The sequence below is a fragment of the Narcine bancroftii genome, chromosome 9 (genome assembly GCF_036971445.1).
Source record: "Narcine bancroftii isolate sNarBan1 chromosome 9, sNarBan1.hap1, whole genome shotgun sequence".
NCBI lineage: Eukaryota > Metazoa > Chordata > Chondrichthyes > Torpediniformes > Narcinidae > Narcine > Narcine bancroftii.
Genome location: NC_091477.1, coordinates 94,664,490 through 94,689,202, shown reverse-complemented (window position 1 = coordinate 94,689,202; position 24,713 = coordinate 94,664,490). Strand labels below are relative to the sequence as shown.

The following is a 24,713-nucleotide window of genomic DNA, read 5'->3' as shown; positions in this document are numbered from 1 at the left end:
TTGCCTCCCAGGTGCCAGGGTCAGGTCATCTCAGATAAAGTCCATGGCATTCTCAAGAGCAATTGTTAGCAGCCAAATGTTGTTATCCGTGTACAGAAAGGTGATGAGGTCCTGCAAATTGTGATCATGGAGTTAGGTGCAAAGTTTAAGGAGAAGACACTGGATAGCAAAGTGTTAGAAAGGCCATGTAGGAGGACAATGCAGCTTTATACATGGCTAGCAAAGGTATTTAAAATGTCCTCAGCCACAAGTGAGTTGCTGGAGGAATGAAGGAAACCTATTGTTCTGTTGTTTAAGAAAGACTTCAAGAATAATCCAAGAAATTTTCAGCTGGTGAGCTCACATTGTAGAGGGTACATTATAGGAAGATATTCCAAGAGACCAAATATATAAGTATTTGGCTAGGAAGGGTCTGGTAGTCAACATAGTTTTATGCATGGTAGGTCATGTCTAACTAATCTTATTGAGTTTTTGAGAAGGTTCCCAGGAAGACTGATGAAGGAAAGATCGTGGATGTTGTCTACATGGACTTCAATAAAAGCTTTGACAAAGTCCCGCATGGGAGATTAGTCAAGAAGGTTCAGTTACTCAGTATTCAGGATGAAGTAGCAAATCTGATTAAACTTTGGCTTTGCAACAAAAGCCATAATGTGGTAGTAGAGACTTGCCACCCCGACTGGAGACCTGTGATGAATGTTTTGCCTCAGGGATTGGTGCTGGGGTTCATTGTTGTTTATCATATCAATGATCTGGATGATAATGCAGCAAATTGATCAGCAAATTTGCAGATGATACAAAGATTGTGGGTGTAGTGGAGAGCAAGACAAAGATTGCATCAGGATCGGGAGTAGATGGAAAAATGGGCTGCAAAATAGAAAATGGAATTTAATGCAAACGAATGGGAGGTGTGGTATTTTGGGATGACAAACCAGAGTAGGACCTGAATCATAAACGGTAGGTCACTGCAGACTGTGGTAGAACAGAGGGATTTAAGAATACAAATACATAATTCCTTGAAATTGACTTCACAGGTAGTTTGGGTCATAATGAGAACTTTTGGCATATTGGCCTTCAAAAACTACCTTGAGTACTGGAGGTGGGATGTTATGGGGTACAACACATTGATGAGGCCACATTTGGAGTATTGTGTGAAGTTTTGATCACCTAACTACAGGAAAGATATCAATAAGATTGAAAGAGTGCAGAGATTTATGGGATGATTTGAGGGGTTGAATTATGGGGAAGCATTGAAGAGGTTCGGATTTTATTCACTGGAGCATCAGAGAATGAGGAGTTTTGATAAAAGGTATACAAAATTATGTGGGGAAGAGAAAATAAGTGCAAAGATTTTTCCATTGAGGTAGGGTGAGACAAGAACTAGCGGACATGGATTAATGATAAGGGAAAGATTAGGGGGAACTTCACTCAGAGGCTGGTGAGAATGTGGAATGGATGTAGGCTTGATTTCAACATTTTAGAAAGATTTAAGTAGGGGCATGGATGGGAGGTGTATGGAAGGCGTTCCCAATACCAGGTGCTGCTCAATGGCACAAGGCAGAATAATTGTTCAGCATGGACTAGATGGGCTGAAGAGTTTGTTTCTATGGTGCAGTGTTCTGTGGTTATATAACTAATATAATAAAACCCCTGTTATCCAGAATTCAAACAACCAGCAGCCTCAAGCATCCGGCAAAAAAAATGGCAGAAAATAAATAAGGTAAAAAAAACGGAAGTTTAAAATTGACCTGCCTTGTTGTTAGCTTGCCAATCATGTGACATACAAACTCAAGTATCCAGAAAATCCACTTATCCAGCATCTATCAATTCCCCCAGAGGTGCCAGATACCAGGAGATGAAATCAATAAAATCTACGTTTACCTACCTTTCCACAGATATCATGTATTGTCACATGCACAAATAATGAAGATTCTGTCATGCCTTCTAAGTAAATGTGCCGGTATCCTGTGGAAGGAAGCATTTTCTCAAATCAATATGTTACATCTAGGACTACAGAAAACAGAACTGTGGCATTTTCATCAACATTTTTATTTAAAAGGTTCACTGACCAGGCATGATAGTATGAAAGGACACAGTTCTTTCACCTACAAAATCTCGGCCAGTGGGATCATGATCCCACACCAGAAATCGAACCAGGGCTATTTCAGGCATGTGGACCGTAAAAGTGATTGTTTCTTCCCAGACAGGATTAAATCCTAAAAATGAGAATTAAGTTTAGAACTCCGCCTTTACTTCAAATTCAAAATCAGAATTTAATGTCATGAACATGTCGCGAAATTCATTGTTTTGCGGCAGCATTACAATGCAAATGTTGCCAAAAATTAGTGCAAGAAAATAGGATAAAATGAGGTAGTATCTGTGATTCATTGTTCATAATAGAAATCTGATGGCAGAGGGGTAGAAACTGTCTTTGTAATACTGGGTGCTTATATTCAGGTTCCTTTGATGGTTGCAGTGTGAAGAAGGTATGGCCTAGGTGGTGAGGGTCCTTGAGGATAAGAGGCTGCTTTCTTAAGACACTGCCTGAGGCAACTCTTTGCAAAATATATGCACAAACCAGTCTCTGCTGTCAAATTTTTTTAAAGAAGAAAATAACTAATCCTGATGATTGTTTCAGAGAACATTGTGAAGAAAATGTTGCATTGTGAATCACATGATTATTCCCTTGGATTTATTTTAAAGATAAGTGAAAGTTAGCGCAAAAGGCATAAGTTAATATGTAAACATTTTGATCTGAAATTAAACTGTTGTGCACAAAATGAAAGGAGGAATGTTTGGGGGATACATCAGATGCAGGGTTTTTTTCCAAACGCAGGGTTTTTTTTCCAAACACAGAGTTGTGGGTGCCTAGAATGTATTGCCAGGGATGGTGGTGGAGGCTGGTACAATAGGGGCATTTAAGAGACTCTTAGACAGACACATGGATGGAAGAAAAATAGAGGGCTATGAGATAGGTAGTGTTTAATATTTTTTGATTGGTATCTATATAGGTCAGCGCAACATCGTGGGCAGAAGTCGTGTACAATGCTATAATGTTCTACACTCCTTTAGTTTTTTTTATGGCATCCTTCCAATGGCTTGCATATTGATCAAAGATACACACACACACACACACACACACACACACACACACACACACACACACACACACACACACACACACACACACACACACACACACACACACACACACACACACACACACACAAACCATAGAAAGGCCAATAATATAGTGCCATCCATAATGTTTGGGACAAAGAATTTTTTTTCATTTATTTGCCCCTGTGCTCCACAGTCTTCAATTTGTAATTAAACAATTCACATTTCATTACAGTGTACATTCCAGATTTATTCAAGGTTACTTGTATACATTTTTGTTCAACCCTGTAGAAATTACAGCACTTTTTATACATAGTTCCCTCATTTCAGGACACCATAATGTTTGGGACATTTGGCTTCACAGGTGTTTGTGAGTACTCAGGTATGCTTAATTGCTTCTTTGGTACAAGAGAGCTATACTTGCTTCTAAGCTTTTGATCACTTTTAGAGTCTGTAGTTGCCATTTTTCAACATGAGCACCAGAGTTGTGCCAATGAAAGTCAAAGAAGCCATTAAGGGGCTGAAAAACAAGAATAAAAGAGTAGGGGTCATCACCCAAACTTTAGGATTAACAAAATTAATGGTTTGGAACATCATAAAGAAGAAAGAACATACTGGTGAGCTCAGTAATTGCAAAAGGGATTCCGAGGACCTTCACTGCTGATGACAGAACTCTCATCATCACGAAGAAAATCCACAAACGTACATCAGACAGATCAGAAACACTCTCCAGGAAGCAGATGTAGATATGTGAATGACTACTGTCCACAGAAGACTTCATGCAGCTAAACTGCAAGGTACAAACCACTCGTTAGTCACAGAACGGATGGCCAATTAGTTTGCCAAGAAGTATTTAAAAGAGCCTGCAGATTAGACCAAGATTAACCTATATCAGATTGATGGCAAGAGCAAAGTGTGGAGGTGTAAAGGAACTGCCCAAGATTGAAAGCATACCACTTTTGCCATGGTTTGCATCTTACAGTGTAGCCTCTGCAATTCTGTTCATGAAGTCTTCTGCGGACAGTAGTCATTGACACGTCCACACCTGCCTCCTGAAGAGTGTTTCTGATCTGTTGGACATACATTTGGGATTTTTCTTCATTATGATGAGAATTCTTCTGTCATCAGCAAAGGAGGTCTTCCTTGGAATACCGGTCCCTTTGCGATTACTGATCTCAGCAATATACTCTTTCTTCTTAATGATGTTCCAAATTGTTGATTTTAGTAATCCTAAGATTTGGGTGATGTCCCTTACTCTTTTATTTTTGTGAGTCAGTCTAATAATGGCTTCTTTTACCCCTTTTACACTGCCATTGAAAGACGGGAATTAACCACCTTTTAACCACTTTACTTAACTGTGTGAACACAATGAACGTGAGATGATGGATCATTTTCATTTCAGTAATTACCTGGGAAGATAGGTAGTATCAGAGCCAATGAGTTTCGAATCAGCTCTTGACTTGACTTTTCTTGGTTCAATGTGACTTGGCTTTAAACATGAGCTATTAACACACTAATTAAGTGGGATCTCTGTGTAAAAGGGGTATGTGAAATTAATTGGCACAACTCTGGTGCTCCTGTTGAAAAATGGCAATTACAGACTCTAAAAGTGATCAAAAGCTTAGAAGCAAGTATAGCTCTCATACCTGCACCAATTAAGCATACCTGAGTACTCACAAATACCTGTGAAGTCAAATCTCCCAAACATTCTAGTGCCCTGAAATGAGAGGACATTGTACAAAAAGTGCTGTAATTTCTACATGGTCAAACCAAAGTGTATACAAATAACCTTGAATAAAATCTGGAATGTACACTTTAATTACAAATCGAAAACTGTGGAGCACACGGGCAAACAAAAAGGAAAACAAAAACTGTATTTGTCCCAAACATTATGGAGGGCACTGTACATGGAGGCTAGTAAAAACACAAAGCTGAAGAAACTTAGCAGGTCAAGCATTGTCCTTTATATTTACACCAAAGGTGAAAATATATAACCAGTGTTTCAGGCTTGAGCCCTTCTTCAAGGTATGGAAAAATGTCAGCGGACGTCTAAACAAAAGAGTTGGGGAAGAGGAGAGGTGTGGTTGTAAAGGCTGGAGTTGATAGGTAGAGAAGGGAGGGAGGGGATAGCAGGAATCAGGGGAGAAGGGAGGGTAGAGAACTGGGAAGGGGAAGAGGAGAGCAGGTTAGCAGAAACCAGAAAAGTCGAAGTTAATGCCATCTGGCTGGAGAGTGCCCAGGTGGAAAATCAGCTGTGGTTCCTCCAATTTGCGGGTGGCCTCTGTGGGATAGTTCATAAGTCCATGGACAGACATGTGAGTATGGGAGTGTGACACAGAACTGAAATGGTTGGCAACTGGGAGGTCTCTGTCACTGGTGCAGACAGAGCAAAGGTGCTCAGCGAAGCGATCACCCAATCTGCGACCAGGCTCTCCATTATAGAGAAGGCCACAAAAGGGAGCACTGGATGCAGTAAATCAGTCCTGTGGATTTCACAAAGGGAGCATCTGATGCAGTAATTCATAAAGCAAGCACTGGATGCAGACCGCTTTGCTAAGGCCTTCTCTACATCGGAGAGATTGGGAGCACCTTCGCTCTGTCCGCACCAGTGACAGAGACTTCCTAATAGCCAACCATTTCAGTTCTGTGTCATACTCCCATACTCACATGTCTGTCCATGGCCTCATGCATTATCCCACTAAGACCACCAGAAAATTAGAGGAACACCACCTGATTTTCCATCTGCGCACTCTCCAGCCAGATGGCATTAACATCACTTTTCTGGTTTCTGCTAACCTGCTCTCCTCTTTCCCATCCCCTCTTCCCTTCCCCTATCTAGTTCTCCTCCCTCCCTTCTCCTCTGTTCACCTAGCTGTCCCTCCTCCCCTTGATCACTGCTGTCCCTTCCCTCCCTTCTCCACTTATCACCTCCCGCCTTTGTGACCACCCTTCACCCTCACTCTTTTGTTTGGACACCTGCCAACATTTTTCCATACCTTGATGAAGGGCTCTAGCCCTAAATGTCGGTTATATATTTTTAACTTTGCTTTATAACAGACAGTGCTTGACCTGCTGAGTTTCTCCAGGTTTGTGTTTTTACTTCAGCCACGATAACTGCAGTTTTACTACATGGAGGCTAGACTAGGTTCGAATTGTTCCTGAACTGAGGAGGCAGTAAAGATGGTAACTACTTTGGTGGGTCTCCAGCCACGTGTACGTCAGACTGGCAAAGGTAAGTACTGAATGATCAGACCAGTCTGAATTATTGAAGGAGATGACAAAGACCAAGGTATCCATCTCTATTTTAATGCAGGAGGTTGCATTAAACCAGGAGAGCATCATTTTCATTCATTTTTTGTGGGCTCTATGTAAGAGCCCACTAAAAATTTGAGTGGCTACTACATCCAATAGCAGCTGAAACCACATGGAGTTTTAGTGTCTTCATGGAGTTTCAAGTTGATCATGGACCAGACCCTTGCTCTTCAAGAACTGTGAAATTCTGTATTCATTGAATTGTGAGGTCTCATCATGACCAAGTAACAATTCTACTTGAAGAGTTAAGCCAAAGAGAATGATCGACTATTCTCTTTATTTACAAGTCTCATCTCACCAATTAAATATACACACAATAACAAACAAAGTAGGCTCTAAAACTCACCATTATCATCCACTACTCTAGTTTGTTCCTTACAGCAGTCAATTGGTAAACCAATAATTTCCACTTCAACAAAGGGATCAATTATCTGTTGAAGATCAATCAGTAAAAAATATAAATCTGAAAATACATGCTTGGAATTCATTGATGAACCTGAACATAAAATAATGCAAGAAAAATGAATGGTGCCTTATTATTTTTTTGCTGTAGTAATGTTCCACAAGAACATTAATTACTGCTAAATAGGAATATTGCATCAATTTTCTCTCCAGTAAGTTTAACAAAAGAATGATCATAGAAGAATGTAGCACAGAAATGGGCCTTTTAGCCTATTAATAAAAGTTATTAAAACTATTGTCCAAGTGGCAATATCCTTTGCTACATCTGTGATTTCTACACACACTGCTGCTAATTTTGTCATGTTCCCATTTTGCTTCTATAGTATATTTAATTAACCAATAATTTATCATTCTCTGTACACTTGACAAATTCTGAAGAATTAGAATGTCTCTTTATTTGAGAAGAGGAATATTGATGTTACTTCTTTTCAATTAATCTTGGCTCTATTGAAAAGTAAAAAGTTTCATATAGAAAAAAAATTGTCTGTAGCAGCCCGTGCACGGAGACGCAAACCAGCCCGTAAAATGGCCAACGAACGCAGTGACCTGGGGATGACACCGGCCATTGTCCTGGGTGACCTCACATAGTGGGAAGACGGGGAACTTTGGTGGAACGCCGGCCAACCCAAGGTTGGCACTCCGATTATACAGGGCCGACATCAGTGCCAGGGGCTGCTGGTGCAATAAATCAGTCTTCGACTTCGACTCCTCATGTGTGTGTCTTCCTTGCACGCTCGTCGTAGTGCGTACGCTACATTGGTGACCTCAATAAGTCCAACTGGCAGTTGGACTCGAAGATGACGGGTCAAGCAAAGCCAGCGACCATCTCTCAGGCTTCCAACATTCTGGGGTTCAAGCAGGCCAAGGCTCAGTTCCAGCTTTGCCAAATCACCGCTGACAACACCCGCTACTTCTACGTCATGAGTGCCCTCGATCAGGACACAGTGGCAAGGGTCGTAGATTTCCTAAGGCAGCTGCCGGAGCAAGGCAAATATGAAGCCCTCAAAGAGCTTCTAACCCACACTATCAGGCTTTCCCGGCGTGAATGCACTGCCCGATTACTACATATGGACAGATTAGGGAACAGAGGCCTGTCCACCCTAATGAGCAAGATGGTCGCGTTAACCAAGGGCCACAGTCTTGCCTGCTCTTCAAGCAGATTTTTCTGGAGCAGTGGCTCTTGCTTACAGATGAGGACTTCAGCGACCCTCAGAGGGTCACCACCTGGGCAGACATGCACTGGAGAATGAAGGACACCAGTGTTGTCGGAGATCACATCAGCAAGCCCCATGAACTACCCCCAGCAAGATCAAGGCCAGCAGAGAGGTGAGTGAACACCCCAGGATAACTATGCTACTACCATGAGCGATGGGGTGCAAAGGCCTGTTAATAGTGCCCACCCTGCAAGTTACTGGGAAATGCCCTGAACAAATGTCGCTGATGGCTGCGGCGATTTGCCCATGTAATAGCTTCCTCCACATCTGGGACTCACTGTCGGGCATACATATCCTGATCAACTGCAAGCCTTGATACCTGCAGTGGCAAGCAGGGCCCAACACTGAGGGCAGCTCCATTCGGATTTTTGGGACCCACACCATCCCCCTTCGCTTTGGCAACAGCTGCTTTACATGGACTTTGACCCCCCCATGGCAATGGCACAACCACTCTTGAGGGCCGACTTCCTTCGGGCCCACTGCTTGCTGGTTGACCTCAAGGGACAGCATGGTGCATGCCAGAACCCTTCAGACTCTGCCTCTGGGGGAAGCCAAACTACCCGCCCTCTATAACACTCTCGGACATTGAATTTGCCCGCATCTTGGCGGAGTTCCCCTAGATAGTGGCTCCACAGTTCTCCATGGCCAAATCAAAGCATGGGATAAGGCTGACCAAGGGCCTCCTGCTCCTCGCCAGGGCATGCTGTCTCCCTCCCGAAACGCTCAGCATGGCAAAGGATGAGTTCAAAAAGATAGAGATGCTAGGGATTGTGCAGCATTCCATCAGTCTCTGGGCCTCTCCCCTCCACACGGTGCCCAAATCAGCAGGGGGTTGGAGATCATGCGGTGACTACCACTGCCTCAATGAGGCCACCACGCCCGGCGAATATCCCGTGCCCCACATCCAAGACTTTGCCACCAAACTGCACAGGGCACAGGTGTACTCTAAGGTGGACCTCATCCCGGGATACCACCAAATCCCAGTTCACCCCCAGGACATCCCCAAGACTACAATCATAACCCCCAGTTTGAATTTCTCCACATGCTCTTCGGTCTAAAGAATGTGGTACAAATTTTCCAGCAACTGATGGACACAATGGGCCTGGACTTCCAATTTGTGTTCATCTATTTGGACGATATCCTCATCACCATACACAAAGACCACGCCATCCTCCTGAGACAACTGTGCATCCATCTGAGTGAGTTTGGGTTGACCATCAGCCCCGCTAAGTTCCAGTTTGGTCTGGACACCATCGACTTCCTGGGGCATAGGATTTACAGGCAATGGGCCACATCCCTCCCCAAGAAGGTTAAGGTGGACCCGCACTTCGCTAAGCCAAGCACGGTGAAAGGGCTGCAGGAATTTGCCTGTATGGTAAACTTTTACCACAGGTTTATACTGGCGGCAGCACACATAATACAACCCTTCTTTGCGCTGATGACCAGCAAGGCAAAAGACATTGCTTGGGACGAGAAATCCTCCAGAGTGCCAAAGATGCGCTGACCAATGCCACCCTCCTGGTCCACCCCAGTCTTGAGGCACGTACTGCTCTAAATGTTGACGCCTCCAGCACAACGGTAGGGGGTGTGCTACAACTCATTGAGGGCCAGTGACAACCCCTGGGTTTTTTCAGCAGGCACCTCCACCAGAACTCAAATATGGCGTTTTCGACCAGGAGTTACTAGCTCTGTACCTGGTGGTAAGACATTTCTGTTACTGTTTGGAAGGCCGGAAATTCAGGGTGTTCACTGCCCACAAGCCCCTGACTTTTGCCTTCCATAAGGTATCGGACCCAAGGTTGGCCTGACAGCAGAGACTCTTGTCCTATGTGTCTGAATTTACCACAGACATTCAACACATTGCGGGAACAAACAACGTGGTAGCCGACACTTTGTCACACCCTGTGATCAAGTCAATACATGCCCTGTTCCAAGGAGTCGATAACGTGGCTCTCGCCAAAGCACAGCAGCAAGACCCTGAGATCCTTGCTTACAGGACAGCAATCTTTAGTCTCAGGATGGAGGAAGTTCCAGTCAACCCAGGTAACCTGACACTGCTGTGTAACGTTTCTACCGGTATCCCCCACCCCATTATCCTCGTTACATGGAGGTCCCAGGTTTTCGAGGCTATCCACAACCTGCCTCATCCTGCCACCTGCACCACAGTCCAAATGGTGGCCAACAGGTTTGTCTGGCATGGCCTCCATAAACAAGTCATCCAGTGGGCCAAGACTTGCACAAACTGTCAGTCCTCCAAAGTGCAGGTTCACACCACAGTGTCCTTGAGCCGGGGCACGGTGCAGGTTCAGCCACATGCACATTGACTTAGTGGGGCCGTTACCGGTTTCCTGTGGGGGTGAGATGCCTCTTGACAAGGTGGACTGGAGGAGGTCCGACTGGCTGATACTATCAAAGAAACCTGTGCCAGAGCACTTGTTGACACATGGATGTCCTGGAGCACCTCACATCAGATGGGGGGGGGGGGGGGGCACAATTCACCTCTGGACTCTGGCTAACTTTCTGGGGACACAGCTCCACCATACCACAGCGAATCATCCAAAGGCCAACAGGTTGATGGAGTGCTTCCACAGGCACCTCAAGGCATCCTTAATGGCCTAGCTCAAGGGTCCCAGCTGGGTGGACGAACTGCCTTGGGTCCTGCTGTAAATCTGTACTGCGCCAAAGGAGGACTTCAATGCCTCAGCGGCGAAGATGGTCTACAGCGCACCATTAATCATTCCCAGGGAATTCCCGGCCCCCGACAAATGCCTGAAAGATGCCGCAGCAAACCACAAGAGCCTATGGCAGAAGCTGGGGTCCTCGGTCTTGCAGCAACCCCCACCACAAAGCCAACCCAAGCATAGTGCCCCGAAGGGCCTCAAGACTTGCCAGTATGTGTTTGTGAGGAGGGGCCCTACAAGGTCATCAATGGTAAGGAAAAAACTTTTACCATCGGCCACCTGAAAACTGCACATCTGGACTGTAACAAGCCAGTCTCCGCTCCACTCCCATAACACAGGGGAAGGCACCAAAGGCTATGGACAATGGTCCGGTCGCCGGTCCTGGGGGTGGGGGGGTTGTGTAGTGGCCCGTGCACGGAGACATGAACTGGCTAGCAAAATGGCCAACGAATGTGGCGACTGCATGGACCTGGGGCTGACACCAGCCGTCATTTCATGATCTCTACATAGTGGGAAGACAGGGAACTCTGGCGGGAATGCCGGCCAACCCAAGGTTAGCGTTCTTATGATGTGGGGCCCTGATATCAGCACCAGGGGCCTGTATAAGCAGAGCTGCCAGTGCAATAAATCATTCTTCGACTTCTCATGTGTGTCTTTGTCATAAACCATACATTACATGTCCACCTAATTAATCCTTGAACAAAAAGCATCAATATCACCATAAGTGGTGATTTATCAATGGTTCTTACAAACAAGCAGTTTCATTTTCTTTTTTTAAATCATGTATGATCAAATCTAGTGTTGGCATTGTAGTTTGATGGCCAAAATCAATACCAGTAGCACATTACCTCACTTCTGTCCCCAATCGTAGAATGAGGTGGCTTTGGTAACTGCTGCCCACTGATTATTTTCAGAGTGAGCTGCTTTTTTGGACGGCCATGCAGAGGATCTTCAGAGAATGGGTTAAAAACACCTAAAACAGTAATTTTATACAGTTCAGAAAACAATTAGATTATAAATGAACACATGGTTTATTTAAATAAAGCAATTTAAAATTCATATAAGACAGTAGGTTTATTAATTATTGTCTGAGGATAGAAAGCATTTTATCAGTATGCTGTCTCCATTTTGTGTAGCACAAAATCTGAAATGAATATTAAATTCATTACCTGCTTTTATAAACAGGATGCACTTGGCCAAAAATTATTGCTATTGACAATATTGGTTAATGCATTTATATGGCATGTGTCTGCACAGTATTTCAATGGATGCACTGGATTGTTTAAAATACAATTTTATAAGAATGCATTACAAGTTCCCTGCTGTTATCCCTCAAATGAAACTTAGTAAAATGAAAAGAGAATATTCTTTTCACTCCTTCTGAACTGTGGCCACTATCTGAGAGGAAGGAAATGGTAGAAAACTTACCTGCTCAGATTTGACAAGCTAAACCTTAACAAGCATTCATCAACAAAACCCACTTGAAGCAGAGATGGTTCTCATTTAAATACATGGGTCTGGCTGAAGACATCACGTTTGACTTTAACAAAAACTCTGACCGCTTGCAATCAATTCTGTTTAAATTCATGGGCAATATTGCAGTTTGAAGCAATGTTTGTAATATTTGTGTTCTATTTGACACCAACCAGAATTTCTGAACATCCCACTCCCCCACCAAACTTCCCCTTGGCCAGATTAACTTTTTCCATCCATACAATCACCTGTCTCTGTCCCCACCTCAGCCCATAAATTGTTAAAATTGATAACACTTCAAGATTCTGGTCTCTGTCAGCAGTCCCTTATCATTCAATTTTAATGCCTTGCAGCTTTTTTTTGATTACTTCCTGATGGATTTTTTTGGGATAATAAGACATTAATGAGGCCACGTCTTTGAGCTTGGCTTAGCCTCCTGGCTAACACTCCCAGACAGGCTTATCAAAAAGTTATTTCAGAACTTTTCCGATTATCCGAAATGCTCGTGTATTGGTTAACTGCATTTTTTGGATAACTGAGATATAGCTTTAAGCAGCCCAGTTGCATCAGCAGAATACTTGTATCAGCCGCCAACAATCCCCGACTCCTCCCCACTGCCGTCATCGATCCCTAACAACTCCCTACTACCATCACCGAACCTGCATGGGAGCCTGAGATTCCTGTTTGAATCCCTGATACTTCCCCACTGCTGTCGCAAAGCCTGCCCGGGAGCCCGAGGTCCCCACTCTTATCCCACCAGACACTTCCCCACCACCATCGTGGAACCTCCCCGGAAATCCGAGGCCCCCACTCTGATCCCAAACACTTCCACACTGGCGCCACAGAACCTGCCCAGGAGCCCTTCCCCTCCCCCAACTGGTCAGACACTGCCACCACCACCCCTGGTCTGCTGCAACCAAAAATTACCCCAATTCCCCCCAATTAGATTTGTTCTAACACCAATTCTGGGGATGGTGGAGAATCAAGTTCAGTGGAGGGTAAAGAAGAAATGGAAAGAGAGAGGGGAGGGAGTTACCTGAAATGAGGACAATCTCCCCATGTGTGGTCTGACTTGCGAACTTCCTCCCATCACTCACTGATGTTACCAAACTGGCGCTAACAGCGCGTCAGAGCCCCACACGAGCATGTCAGGTGAAATATTTTTCAACTTGTGATGTCACATTGCTGCCAAAAACAATTTCAGATAACTGAAAATTTTGGTTCATTGGTTTTCGGATAATCGGAAGCGTACTGTTCCACTTTAGCCGCCAATGTTAGAGAGCACTAGTATAAAAAAAATTACTGTGGCAGAAAGTTTAATAATAGCCACAGTAGCTTTAAACTCCCAAATCAATGCAAATTGCTTTCCACATGAGCACACTCATCTTGCACAAACATTAATCTGTTCCTATCTCTGATTTCATCAGGTGATTCAATCTGAAAGTGAACTTTTAGCAATGGAAATTGATTATATTTACGATCAGATTGTAGAATTGCATCATAGAACTGCTGTAATATTGGATGTTAAAATATAAAATCGTATACCCTTTCAAAAAGCTTTCTCCAAAATGGTTTCATTTGGATACAACTTTTAAGATGATTTTTCTTTTGCATCAATTGTTAATTAAAAAGTAGCTTCAATATTATTTTGTGGAGATGGACACTTTCTATTTCATACCATGTCCACCACCAGTCCAAGAATCAAAAACACAGTAACAAGTGGATTCAGCAATGTATTGTTCCCAAAATCATAACTTTTTAAATAAAATGTTTCATCTATTTCGAATCTATAACATAAATGAACAGAATTGAATGAAAGTAAAAATTGCCAAGGAGGGCTGACAAAACCCTTTCAAACTTCTAACACGTGCATAAAATAAGGCCATTTTGTTTGGCATGCATGAAGAACTATAACCCTCTACATCTGAGCTTTATTCTTTAGTGACACAAATCAAATTAAATATTAACTATTAAGAATACCTTGGCACATCGATTGAGGTTTTAGGACATACCCACAATTTCCATTTTGCATAAATAAGGCTCTGTTTAGTTGCATCATACGACCATCAGACTGATAATTTAGTGCCACTGTGAATGCAAACAGAATGGTAGTTATAAACTGAAAGTTCTCCCTCAAATTAGTTTTTATAATGAAATAACCTAATTATTAATTTAATTTTAGAGATTAAACTGATAGCAAAATCAATTATCTGAACCCAAATTATCATTTTTAATCTTACTATGAAATATTACTTAATCTTGAAAATTTCTGCAACAACTCAAAGAAAGCAAAAACCAATTCCCTCACTTCTTCCCTCAATAAATTATACTACTTTTTTGGTGGTCTGTGATACAAAATGATAAAAAGTATGAATTCCAGAATGGAAGACATTGATTTTGACCTCCTTTTATCTGTTCGCCACAGCATATTTGATTGCCCTACATTTGCTGTGGAGATTACTGATGGCCACCCTCTCGAATTTATCTCTTCCCTTTGAAATGTTTTCAGCCAAAATCTGCAGTAGGGCAGATATAGCAGAGTGCATTGACTAGTATATCATTAAATTCAATTCATCTCAGTTTCAAAATAAATGTTTGCATGTGACAACGATTTGCAGTTAAATCTCACATCATGCTTCCTGCAAAAAATAATTTTTTCTCTTTATCATTTTTAGTGTCTTTCTGGTTGCTTTGAGACAGAGGACAAGGGAAAGGAAGGAGAAACTTCCAATACTGACATGCTATTTCGTTTATCATTTGCTTGGACAATTTCTGACCTTGCCGCAGCTTTGCCAATGATCCATCAATATTTTCCACCCTAACCTGTTGATCACTTGGCACTCCTATTCAGATTCAGTGGCCTGTTTTGTTGACAAATACTTCCTGGCCACCATTGATTTAAGACAAATTCAAAGGCAAGACATTGCTTTTAAAGAAATTATATAACTTACCTGATAGACATGTTTACCTGACAGTATGTTTGCCACACAAAATTGAAATCTGCCAAATTTGTTGTTAATTGATCAAGTACAATGTAGTTTAAAGTACATTGAGTGGATCTGACTCTTTATGTCCTTTTGCTACTCAGCAGTTCTGCTTTTTAACTTAGTGGATCTTTTTTTTGATCGACAGTGCCCTCAACAGTCTGCTAGTTGCTACTTTAACTTTGACACTGTCCAAGAACTTGACTGATAGAGACAAGATGAGATCAGCCAGGCAGCAGTGTTCGTCTCTGATGTGATTTAAAAAAAAAGAAAGCATAAATCGTAATCCTACTTGAAGTGTCAGCATAAATGGAGGTTGGAGTGCATTAATCTTCCTGGTTTTCTTACAAGCCTCAGTCAGAGCTCAGTGAAGGTTTTCTGCAGTGATACTCATAAATGAAACTTTTCAACACATCTCATTATTAAACTGTATTCAAGGCACAGTAAACACGATGCCCAAGCAGCTGGAAAAATTCCACTATATGGTGGAGGAGGAAGCAAGGTCCACCAAAGCTAACTTCATCATCTTCACGAAGACAAAGAGAGCAATGAATAACAGGAAGGCTATGCACATGGGACAGGATTCCCTGACTCCTATAGAAGAAGCTATACTCAGGTAATACCTCCTACTGAACAAGTGTTGTCAGTAAGTTGCCACACATACTCATTCACAATTTTTTCTTTTGATTACAAATTCCCTTTGTTCAAGCAACAGGACAAGGACACACCATTATTGTCGTCATAAAGATATTCTGTTTTGTATTTGTCTGGTAATTGGACAGGCCACTTGCTTTCTCCACTCAGATGAGGAGAACACAGGCTAAGAATTTCTCATGGTTGGAGAAGTCTACTTGAGTCACCATCTACTGGGCTTTTCTAATACTGGTAGTCAAGACACTCCTTCAGCTATGCACTTCCGAATGAAGATTTATGATGTTCTCTTTTCTAAATTTTTAAATTTTATTTATTGCATGGTAGAAGCTGGTTTTGGCTATTGAAACCCATGCCACCCAATTACTCCCAAATTAACCTACAACCCCATATATTTTGGAAGGTGAGAGGAAACTGGAGCACCCAGGGAAAACCCAAAGCAGATGCAGGGAGAACGTACAAACTCTTAATAGTTGAATTTGAACCCAGGTCGCTGGCACTGTAATACTCTCGCACTAACCGTGCCACAAAATTTGTCAGCTAGTGACCTAGGTTTGAATCCGCCACTGTTTGTAAGAAGTTTGCACATTCTTCCCGTGTCTGTGTGGTTTTCCCAGGTGCTCCTGTTTCCTCTTGCCCTCCAAAATGTACAGTGGTTTAGGTTAATTTAAATATAATTGGGTGGCACAGGTTTAAATGAGCAGACTCGGCTTCTACCATGCTGTAAATAAAATTTCAAATTTTCCATTACATATATTTTTAGTGCAACAAGAAAGGGTGAAATTTGATTTTGAGTCAATTAAGTTTACTTTTGAAGATATTCAATATAACAATAGCATACTTACCCATCTGACATCCAACATTCCAGTATTCTTGTGGGTTAAAATTGCTTGAGTCTATTCTGAAGGCAGATGGATAGACACAGGTAAGATGTTTCTGGTTAAAACAAGTAAATTGATCAGGCTTTTGATGTAAAAGTTGGTGGGCCTGTGTCTCGTTTAAGGATAAAATTTTCCCAGTAGAACCTGTCGAAAAATATTGATTTTGGTTTTAAATTAGCAACAATATATTATGTGAAATTAGGACATCAATAACCATAGCCATTTTGTGTTTGTGCAAATTTACACAATTCAAAAAACAGGTCTCATTATGAGCATTGCAACACAGTAGAGTAATAATATTACAACTGATTTTCTTACCACCTCCCTCTCAAAACATTCACTTAACAAAATAGGGAAGGGAATTGATAACAAAACTTTTGGCATCTGTTTATAGACAGTGTGCCATGCAAAACTATTGACATGGCTGTGATTTAATTTAAACTTTGAAAAATATTCTAATCAGTTTTGAATTCTTTGCCAGCTTGCCAGTTGCAAATAAGTTGCAGCAGTAAATAACTATCTTAGCTGAGGTAAAACTAGATTATTTGCTTCCAGCAGAGAAGAGCTTCTGAACAAGGACAAGTAACTCAATCCACATTTTAAACCATTCAGCAGAAATTTCTGCTTTATTGAAGAAAGTTTTGCTGCCATTTCAGGGGATATTCCATGTTGAAATGTATTTAGTTTGCGAGATATCCCTACCTTTTCCTAGGAGATCCTGAGAAGTCACCGAATTGGTATATATAACCAGGTCAGAAAGACCACGATAGAGTTTCATAGTTTTTTTGCAATGGCCCAACCTACATAAAAATGCAATGATAAGTTATCAATGTTTGTAAAGACTGCTGAAATAACAACTAACTTATCACTTTCCAGGAAGAAGGAAACCAAATAATTTGAATAATTCTATTTATAAGTCAAATTGCTGTAGCTGGCCCTGAAATATCATTCTTAAATATATTTCAGATAGCGTAACTGCCTTGTACTTCATTGTACTTAAGTGTATTTCATTAACTGTAATGCTCTGTGGCATGTCAAAATGTCCAGAAAGATCGTGTTCTTACTCTGTCTCAAAACTTTGGATATTGGCTGGATGGAGTAGATGAAAAATAACATTAAAAGATGGGCAGAAGAAGGAAGAGGGGAAAAATACCTTCGAGATCAGAATAAAATGATAAAAGTGATACTGGCATAGAAAGGAGCATCATGAAAGAAATTAAAAGGCAAATGTACCTAAGTGTATATCTGAAGAGAAACAGAAAGGAAGTATGAAAAATTAAGAAAGCTGCCGAAAGATATATAAAGCAAAACCCATAAGAAATTGTCAGGGAGATAGAGAACATATGTCACCCCTAAAATACTTCCTTTCTCTTTATCCCTAAAGACATGACCATACTCTTACCAAATTGCCAGCACTTCTGGGTGAGAAAATGCAAGTGCAGCCTTGAGGGGCTGCAGACTCCAGGGAAGTGCAGGGTACCAGTAACAAGGTGAATAACAATCCTCACCCCCACCCCTGACTGTTTGAGAAGGAGAAGCAGAGGAGACAACCCTAAGGACGGTGACCACAGCAGCAGACCAGAAAGAGACTCAGTGGCTGAAGAACACACAGGTGGCAGGCAGTTGCTGACTTGAGGCAAGGAACACACGCAGGCTGTTGGCAATCGAGTTGAAGGACTTAAATAAGGCCGTGGACTGCTGGAGACTGGATCCGAGAGGGTGGCAGGGCAGGAAGGACTCCCGAGAGGCCTTGGTTACTGAAGGCTTCCTGATCATGTCAGAGTTTTGGATCTGAAGCTCAGGTTTGAACTGGTCTGTGTGGCTGTGGAAGATGTGGGAGCGCTGGAGCTGAATCCACTGACACTCAGTGACTCTGAAGGGACTCTCTTTTGCTTTTCTTTCTCTGACTGTAATGGCCAATTTCTGCTGATAGCGAATCTTTGTCTGTGATACAGCAGACTAAATGCAATTTTATGTAATATTATATCCGTTTTATGACATGACAACAAAAGAATCATGAAATGAACATCTCTGTTAAGGCCAGGGGTTGTAAATGTCTCAGAGTTTGTAGAGTAGAGCTTTTGTATTCAGAATTTCATTTTCAGTAATACTTTTATTTTTCCTCCATTGTAATATAACTGACAACATATGTACTGCATAACTAATCAAACATGAAAGTATAAATATAAATATTAAAATTAATTTTGTGTTCAGACATGCAAAGGAAAGAATTAAAGCAATAATATACATTGACAAAATAACGAGTAACAATTGCGCTTTTAAAAATGAGTGAATGATTAAACATTTGTAAAAGTTTTTAAATGTATATGTTTTTGAATATATGCATCATGGTTTTCAATAAATAAAATATTTTTTTAAACTGTTATGAAGTATTCTTATATGCATGGACTAATAATTGTTCACTTTGTATGAAAACAATTGCATGGTTGCTAACCTGGAGGCCAGTCCAGTTTCTTTACCAGGACAATTCTGCTGATCCTCACCATTTGGATTGTATAGTTTTGGTTTGGACTTTGCACTTTTCTGATCCAGTAAAAGAGATAATCATATTTAACACTTTAATATAATTGCAAGTACTTTTGATTTTGATGATATTGTCACATCATTTTACACATTAAATATTTCAGTAATTATAGTAGTCGATTGTAAAATGCTTCAGTTTTCACATTTTCCTCGACTTGAAATATTCTACCAATTGAGTAAAATCAGCAATATCCTACCTTCTGTTTTGAAAAGTTGCTGATAAATGAAAGGCTGTGAAGTTTCTTCCCACTTTCTCTCATATTTTCTTTAACATGTAATTTCTGTAAGAGTAAAAGAGGAAATTTAAATTAGCAAGATTTTATATGATGAAACAAAGATCATTCGAAACATACCAGGGGACAGGTTAATTGGATGAAATTTGGGCGGCACAGACTCGTGGTCCAAAATGGCCTGTTTCTGTGCTGTATGTCTAAATTTAAAATGACAAAAAATACAAAACTATCTAACTATAGCCACACAGTGTTGTACACAGCACGTGCTCACCATAATTGCAGGGATTCATTCATGAAATTGAAAGAAGAAATTTCTTAATTCACATTTAGCTGTTTTAGAGTTGTTTAATTGATTGTGCTGTGATTCTTTACAGCAATGGCCTGTCTTGGACTATTGAGAAACTGATTTATCATCACTCAACTCTGCATTTTCTAACCTGAGTTATGGAATAGAATGTAAATCAGTCAGGTCATACGCATTTATATCACTGATTAAGATCATCATAGTTTTACCATAATCAAAGGAATTAGTAATTAAGTATGCTGCAAAACTGCAGGTAATCTTTCTTTGGCTTGGCTTCACGGATGAAGATTTATGGAGGGGTAATATCCACGTCAGCTGCAGGCTTGTTTGTGGCTGACAAGTCCGATGCAGGACAGGCAGACACGGTTGCAGCGGTTGCAAGGGAAAATTGGTTTGTTGGAGTTGGGAGTTGGGTTTTTCTTCCTTTGCCTTTTGACAGTGAGGTGGGCTCTGCGGTCTTCTTCAAAGGTGGTTGCTGCCCGCCGAACTGTGAGGCGCCAAGATGCACGGATTGAGGCGATATCAGCCCACTGGCGATGGTTAATGTGGCAGGCACCAAGAGCTTTCTTTAGGCAGTCCTTGTACCTCTTCTTTGGTGCCCCTCTGTCTCGGTGGCCAGTGGAGAGCTCGCCATATAGCATGATCTTGGGAAGGCGATGGTGCTCCATTCTGGAGACGTGACCTACCCAGCGCAGTTTGATCTTCAGAAGCGTGGATTCGATGCTGTCGGCCTCTGCCATCTCGAGTACTTCGATGTTGGTGATGAAGTCACTCCAATGAATGTTGAGGATGGAACAGAGACAACGCTGGTGGAAGCATTCTAGGAGCCGTAGGTGATGCCGGTAGAAGACCCATGATTCGGAGCCGAACAGGAGTGTGGGTATGACAACGGCTCTGTATACGCTAATCTTTGTGAGGTTTTTCAGTTGGTTGTTTTTCCAGACTCTTTTGTGTAGTCTTCCAAAGGCGCTATTTGCCTTGGCGTGTCTGTTGTCTATCTCGTTGTCGATCCTTCCATCAGATGAAATGGTGCAGCCGAGATAGGTAAACTGGTTGACCGTTTTGAGTTTTGTGTGCCCGATGGAGATATGGGGGGGCTGGTAGTCATGGTGGGGAGCTGGCTGATGGAGGACCTCAGTTTTCTTCAGGCTGACTTCCAGGCCAAACATTTTGTCAGTTTCCGCAAAACAGGACGTCAAGCGCTGAAGAGCTGGCTCTGAATGGGCAACAAAAGCGGCATCGTCTGCAAAGAGTGGTTCACAGACAACTTGCTCTTGTGTCTTGGTGTGAGCTTGCAGGCGCCTCAGATTGAAGAGACTGCCATCCGTGCGGTACCGGATGTAAACAGCGTCTTCATTGTTGCGTCTTCAGGTAATGCAAACAAATGATAAGTACTCCTGCCCATTTTCCACCACCACTTGAGAGAGCTTTTAAGCCTATATGAGTCCAGAGAGAAATAGGCAGTCTGAACGGACATCCAGTAACAATGGGACAATGCACAAAACTACCATTAATTTGATTAGAAATACAAAAGCTGCAGATGCTGGAATCTTGAGCAGACACAGAATTGCTGCAGGGACTCATCAGGTCAGACAGCATCCATGGGTAAAAATGATCAATCATTCTTTTAGGTTCTGGTCCCTTTATCTAAACGAAAAGAAGAGGTAATATTATATATATTTAAAGAGGCAAAGAAACTGGGGGAAGGGCCCAGAGGTGAGAGGATTCTTGCCTTTTCTAAGAGATGACTCATAAGATATTGGAAGTGGTCATGATTTTTCTGGGTTCACTCTAAATCTTAATGACAGTAAAACCTCCATTATCCAGAATTCATGCAACCAGCACCAGCAAAAAAATTGTGGAAAGTAAATAGGTAAAATAAATGCAAGTTTAAAATTGGCACACCTCGCTGTTAGTTCACCAATCAAGCTATCTCAAGCAACCATAAAATTCACTTATCCAGCATCTACCAATCCCCACAGGTGCCAGATATCTGGGATTTTACTGTATTAGATGATGGTGATGTGGTGCAGCAGGGACATTTTGGTTAAGGTCAGCTGTCTTACATATGTTGAGTGTGACACCCATTTTCTTGTATGCTTCAGTGATAACATTAACAATAACTTGGTATTAGGCCTCTGAGCATGTACAATTGCAAATGTTATTTACATTCTGCAGGCCTAACTTCTGAGATTTGGGTAATCTTCTACCTGGAGTGCAATATTGGTTAAAAAGTTTTGTATTAGTTCTGAAAATTAACTTCACTCCCACAGAAGTTTGTGTGAGATGCAAGAGCGATGCCACTGCATTGTTGGACAGTAGTCTTCACTTCAATTAGTAAATTGTCAAAATTAACTATCTTTAAAGGCTTTTAATGAATAAAACAAAAATTAAAACATTTGAAATTATGAAATGTATATATATATTCAAAAGAGAACAGTTGTTAGAAAAATAAATGCATGACGATTCCAAAGCAAAGACTTATCTGAACTCTTTTTCTCCCTCCTCCCCATCTGAAGTTTAGCACCAATGGGGCAAAAAACTGGATGAAAGATTGAAAGTTATGTGCAATTATGCAAATGTTACCTGTTGTAGATCATCATTTAGACCCTTATCTGTTGCCCTGAGAAGTGCACAGAACGTATTCCTATCCGAATTTTCCTTATCCTGGATCTGAGACTCTTTCAGTAAGAAATCCAGTTTCTTCCTCATAAAACATTCTATTTGATGCTGATTTGCAGAATTACCCTGTAATGAGTATATATTAACAGAAAATTAAATCTTATCAATGAAGTTTCAACACAGCCATGGAGATAAGAGATAGTGTAACCCTTCCAGAGACAATGGTTAAAGCAGAATCAACGTAATATAACGTGGATGTTGGACCAAGGATTGTTGAAAGTTTGAAAAGGTAAAATAAATTGAATAACCTTGCTCTACATCAGAAATGAGGATTCTTTTTTATAATGTAGGAAAATATTGTTCACGACATGTCAGAACATAATCTGTTACAAGATAATCCTCAAATTTCTATTAAAGAATGGCATATGTGTGTTATGCTATATTTAATTGCTAATGCCAGCATTCATTCTCTCCAGGAGTCTGCTGAATGAAAAAGCTGGAATCATTTTAATTAATGTTTTAGCCATCATGCACTTCAAGCAATTTAATGTATACCATTGAAGTAATTTGGAGCATGTCTTCTATATCTGAAAAGCAAAGTTAAATGAAAGAACTTTTCGTATGAATATATTGTGATTGAAGGCAACTTGTTCGAAGAAATCAGTCTTAATTTGACTTCCCTAAGTTTCATTCAGCTTTGTCCTTTCGTACACATTAGTCAAAAACAAAATCATTTCAACATCATCACAGCTAAATGTCATCAAAACATCAATCGTTACCTTGCAGATAATTGCTCCTAAATACAAGGTTACAAATCTCAAGTGGAAAAGTCAAAGTTCACACACCAAAAAAAACACTCTCATGGCTATATTAACTAAGGAGTTGAAATATTTTCAGTTCAGATTTTTGGCATCCAAGAAAAACGAGAGTAAAAAAAGTGATAAATATATTATTTTCCTAAATTAACAGCTGGCATTTTATGGTCAAATGAGTTTACATAAGGCAGCATTTCAGTAAGTTTCACAATTTTTAAACAAACCATTATTTTACAAAATGGGGTCTGTGATATTCAGCAATGTGGTAGGGCGATCTGTGAACCAGGTTAAGGAATTTTCACAGGCAGCCAAAAAAGTAGAAAGTATGGCAAAAAGTCACACTTAAATCATTATATTGTTAGCACGTTAAATATGGGACTTTAACACTTTGGATTCGGAAAATTTTAAATCCACAAAGCAAACAATAAAAATATAGGCTTTCAATTTTATTATTGAAATAAGATTTTGAGGACAAAGGAAGTATGTCAAGAATAATTATGACATCAGTTGTGTATCATTAAATAAAACAATTTCAAAGGGTCATTAAAGTAAAAATGGTGCATTAAAAAGGTTTGAAGTTCAGGTCAAATTAATCATGTATTGGCTGTTTGCAAAGAGCACTCTGTGGAAGAGTGGTGTATACTGTACATACAGCCATTTCTGGATTTTTGCACACACACAAGGGGTGTGTTTTTTTTTATGTAAGACCAACGGAAAACAGTGAGATATTTGTTTTCGTTTTCACCATAAATTCCTGGCCACTTTATGCAAATAGTTTGGCTAAATCAACGTTACATTTGATTTCTAAATGATTGGATAAACTGTTACATCAATTGGCTTTAGTTTGCACTCCTCTTCAATTTCATGAGCATTATCTTCATCAGACACCTCGCCCTCTTCTGCATCACTGCTGAGGTTACCAGGGAGTTTCTTCCCCTGAAACAGATCATCAATTAATTATCTGCATTCATTAATTCCAGTCATCAGCAAATCTAATTACCTCTTTCTTACACTATTTATATTATATTACATTGGATTTGGCTTATTACATTTTTATTTTGAAACAAGTTTATATTTGACATTTTTCATTGCTGAGAAATAAGGTGCACGCCAAAGTATCTTGCACAAAGTTGCAGAAGGTGGAATGAGAATAAATGTCATTCTTCAAGAGGTCGTGAATCTTTGGAATTTTCAATTCCAGGAAATTGTGGAGACTATGTAATTGAATATATTCAAGGCTGAAATAGATTGAACTCTAGAGCAGTCAAAGGTTACATGACTAAGTGGAGTAGAAGCCAAAATTTATCTCCTTTATTGTTTTTTAATATTTATAATTTTTCAAACTCAGTGTCAACAATCCATAAGAATCCATGATAATAAAAACACACTATATTTTCCAATTCCATACAAGCTTCACCAT

General features: G+C 40.8%; 1 protein-coding gene across 1 annotated transcript in view; it reads right to left on the bottom strand.

The window, feature by feature from the left end:
• The window catches only part of plch1 (phospholipase C, eta 1), a 67,930-nt gene that overhangs the window by 20,027 nt on the left and 23,190 nt on the right, over positions 1 to 24,713 (bottom strand). The window contains exons 12-22 of the mRNA XM_069896908.1: positions 24,122 to 24,229; positions 22,443 to 22,604; positions 19,517 to 19,600; positions 19,231 to 19,319; positions 17,478 to 17,575; positions 16,740 to 16,919; positions 14,240 to 14,347; positions 11,635 to 11,759; positions 6,776 to 6,860; positions 2,067 to 2,213; positions 1,883 to 1,962 (exon numbers count right to left, since the gene is read on the bottom strand). Coding sequence (XP_069753009.1) covers positions 1,883 to 1,962; positions 2,067 to 2,213; positions 6,776 to 6,860; positions 11,635 to 11,759; positions 14,240 to 14,347; positions 16,740 to 16,919; positions 17,478 to 17,575; positions 19,231 to 19,319; positions 19,517 to 19,600; positions 22,443 to 22,604; positions 24,122 to 24,229 — 1,266 coding nt within the window. The remainder of the gene's footprint in view (positions 1 to 1,882; positions 1,963 to 2,066; positions 2,214 to 6,775; positions 6,861 to 11,634; positions 11,760 to 14,239; positions 14,348 to 16,739; positions 16,920 to 17,477; positions 17,576 to 19,230; positions 19,320 to 19,516; positions 19,601 to 22,442; positions 22,605 to 24,121; positions 24,230 to 24,713) is intronic.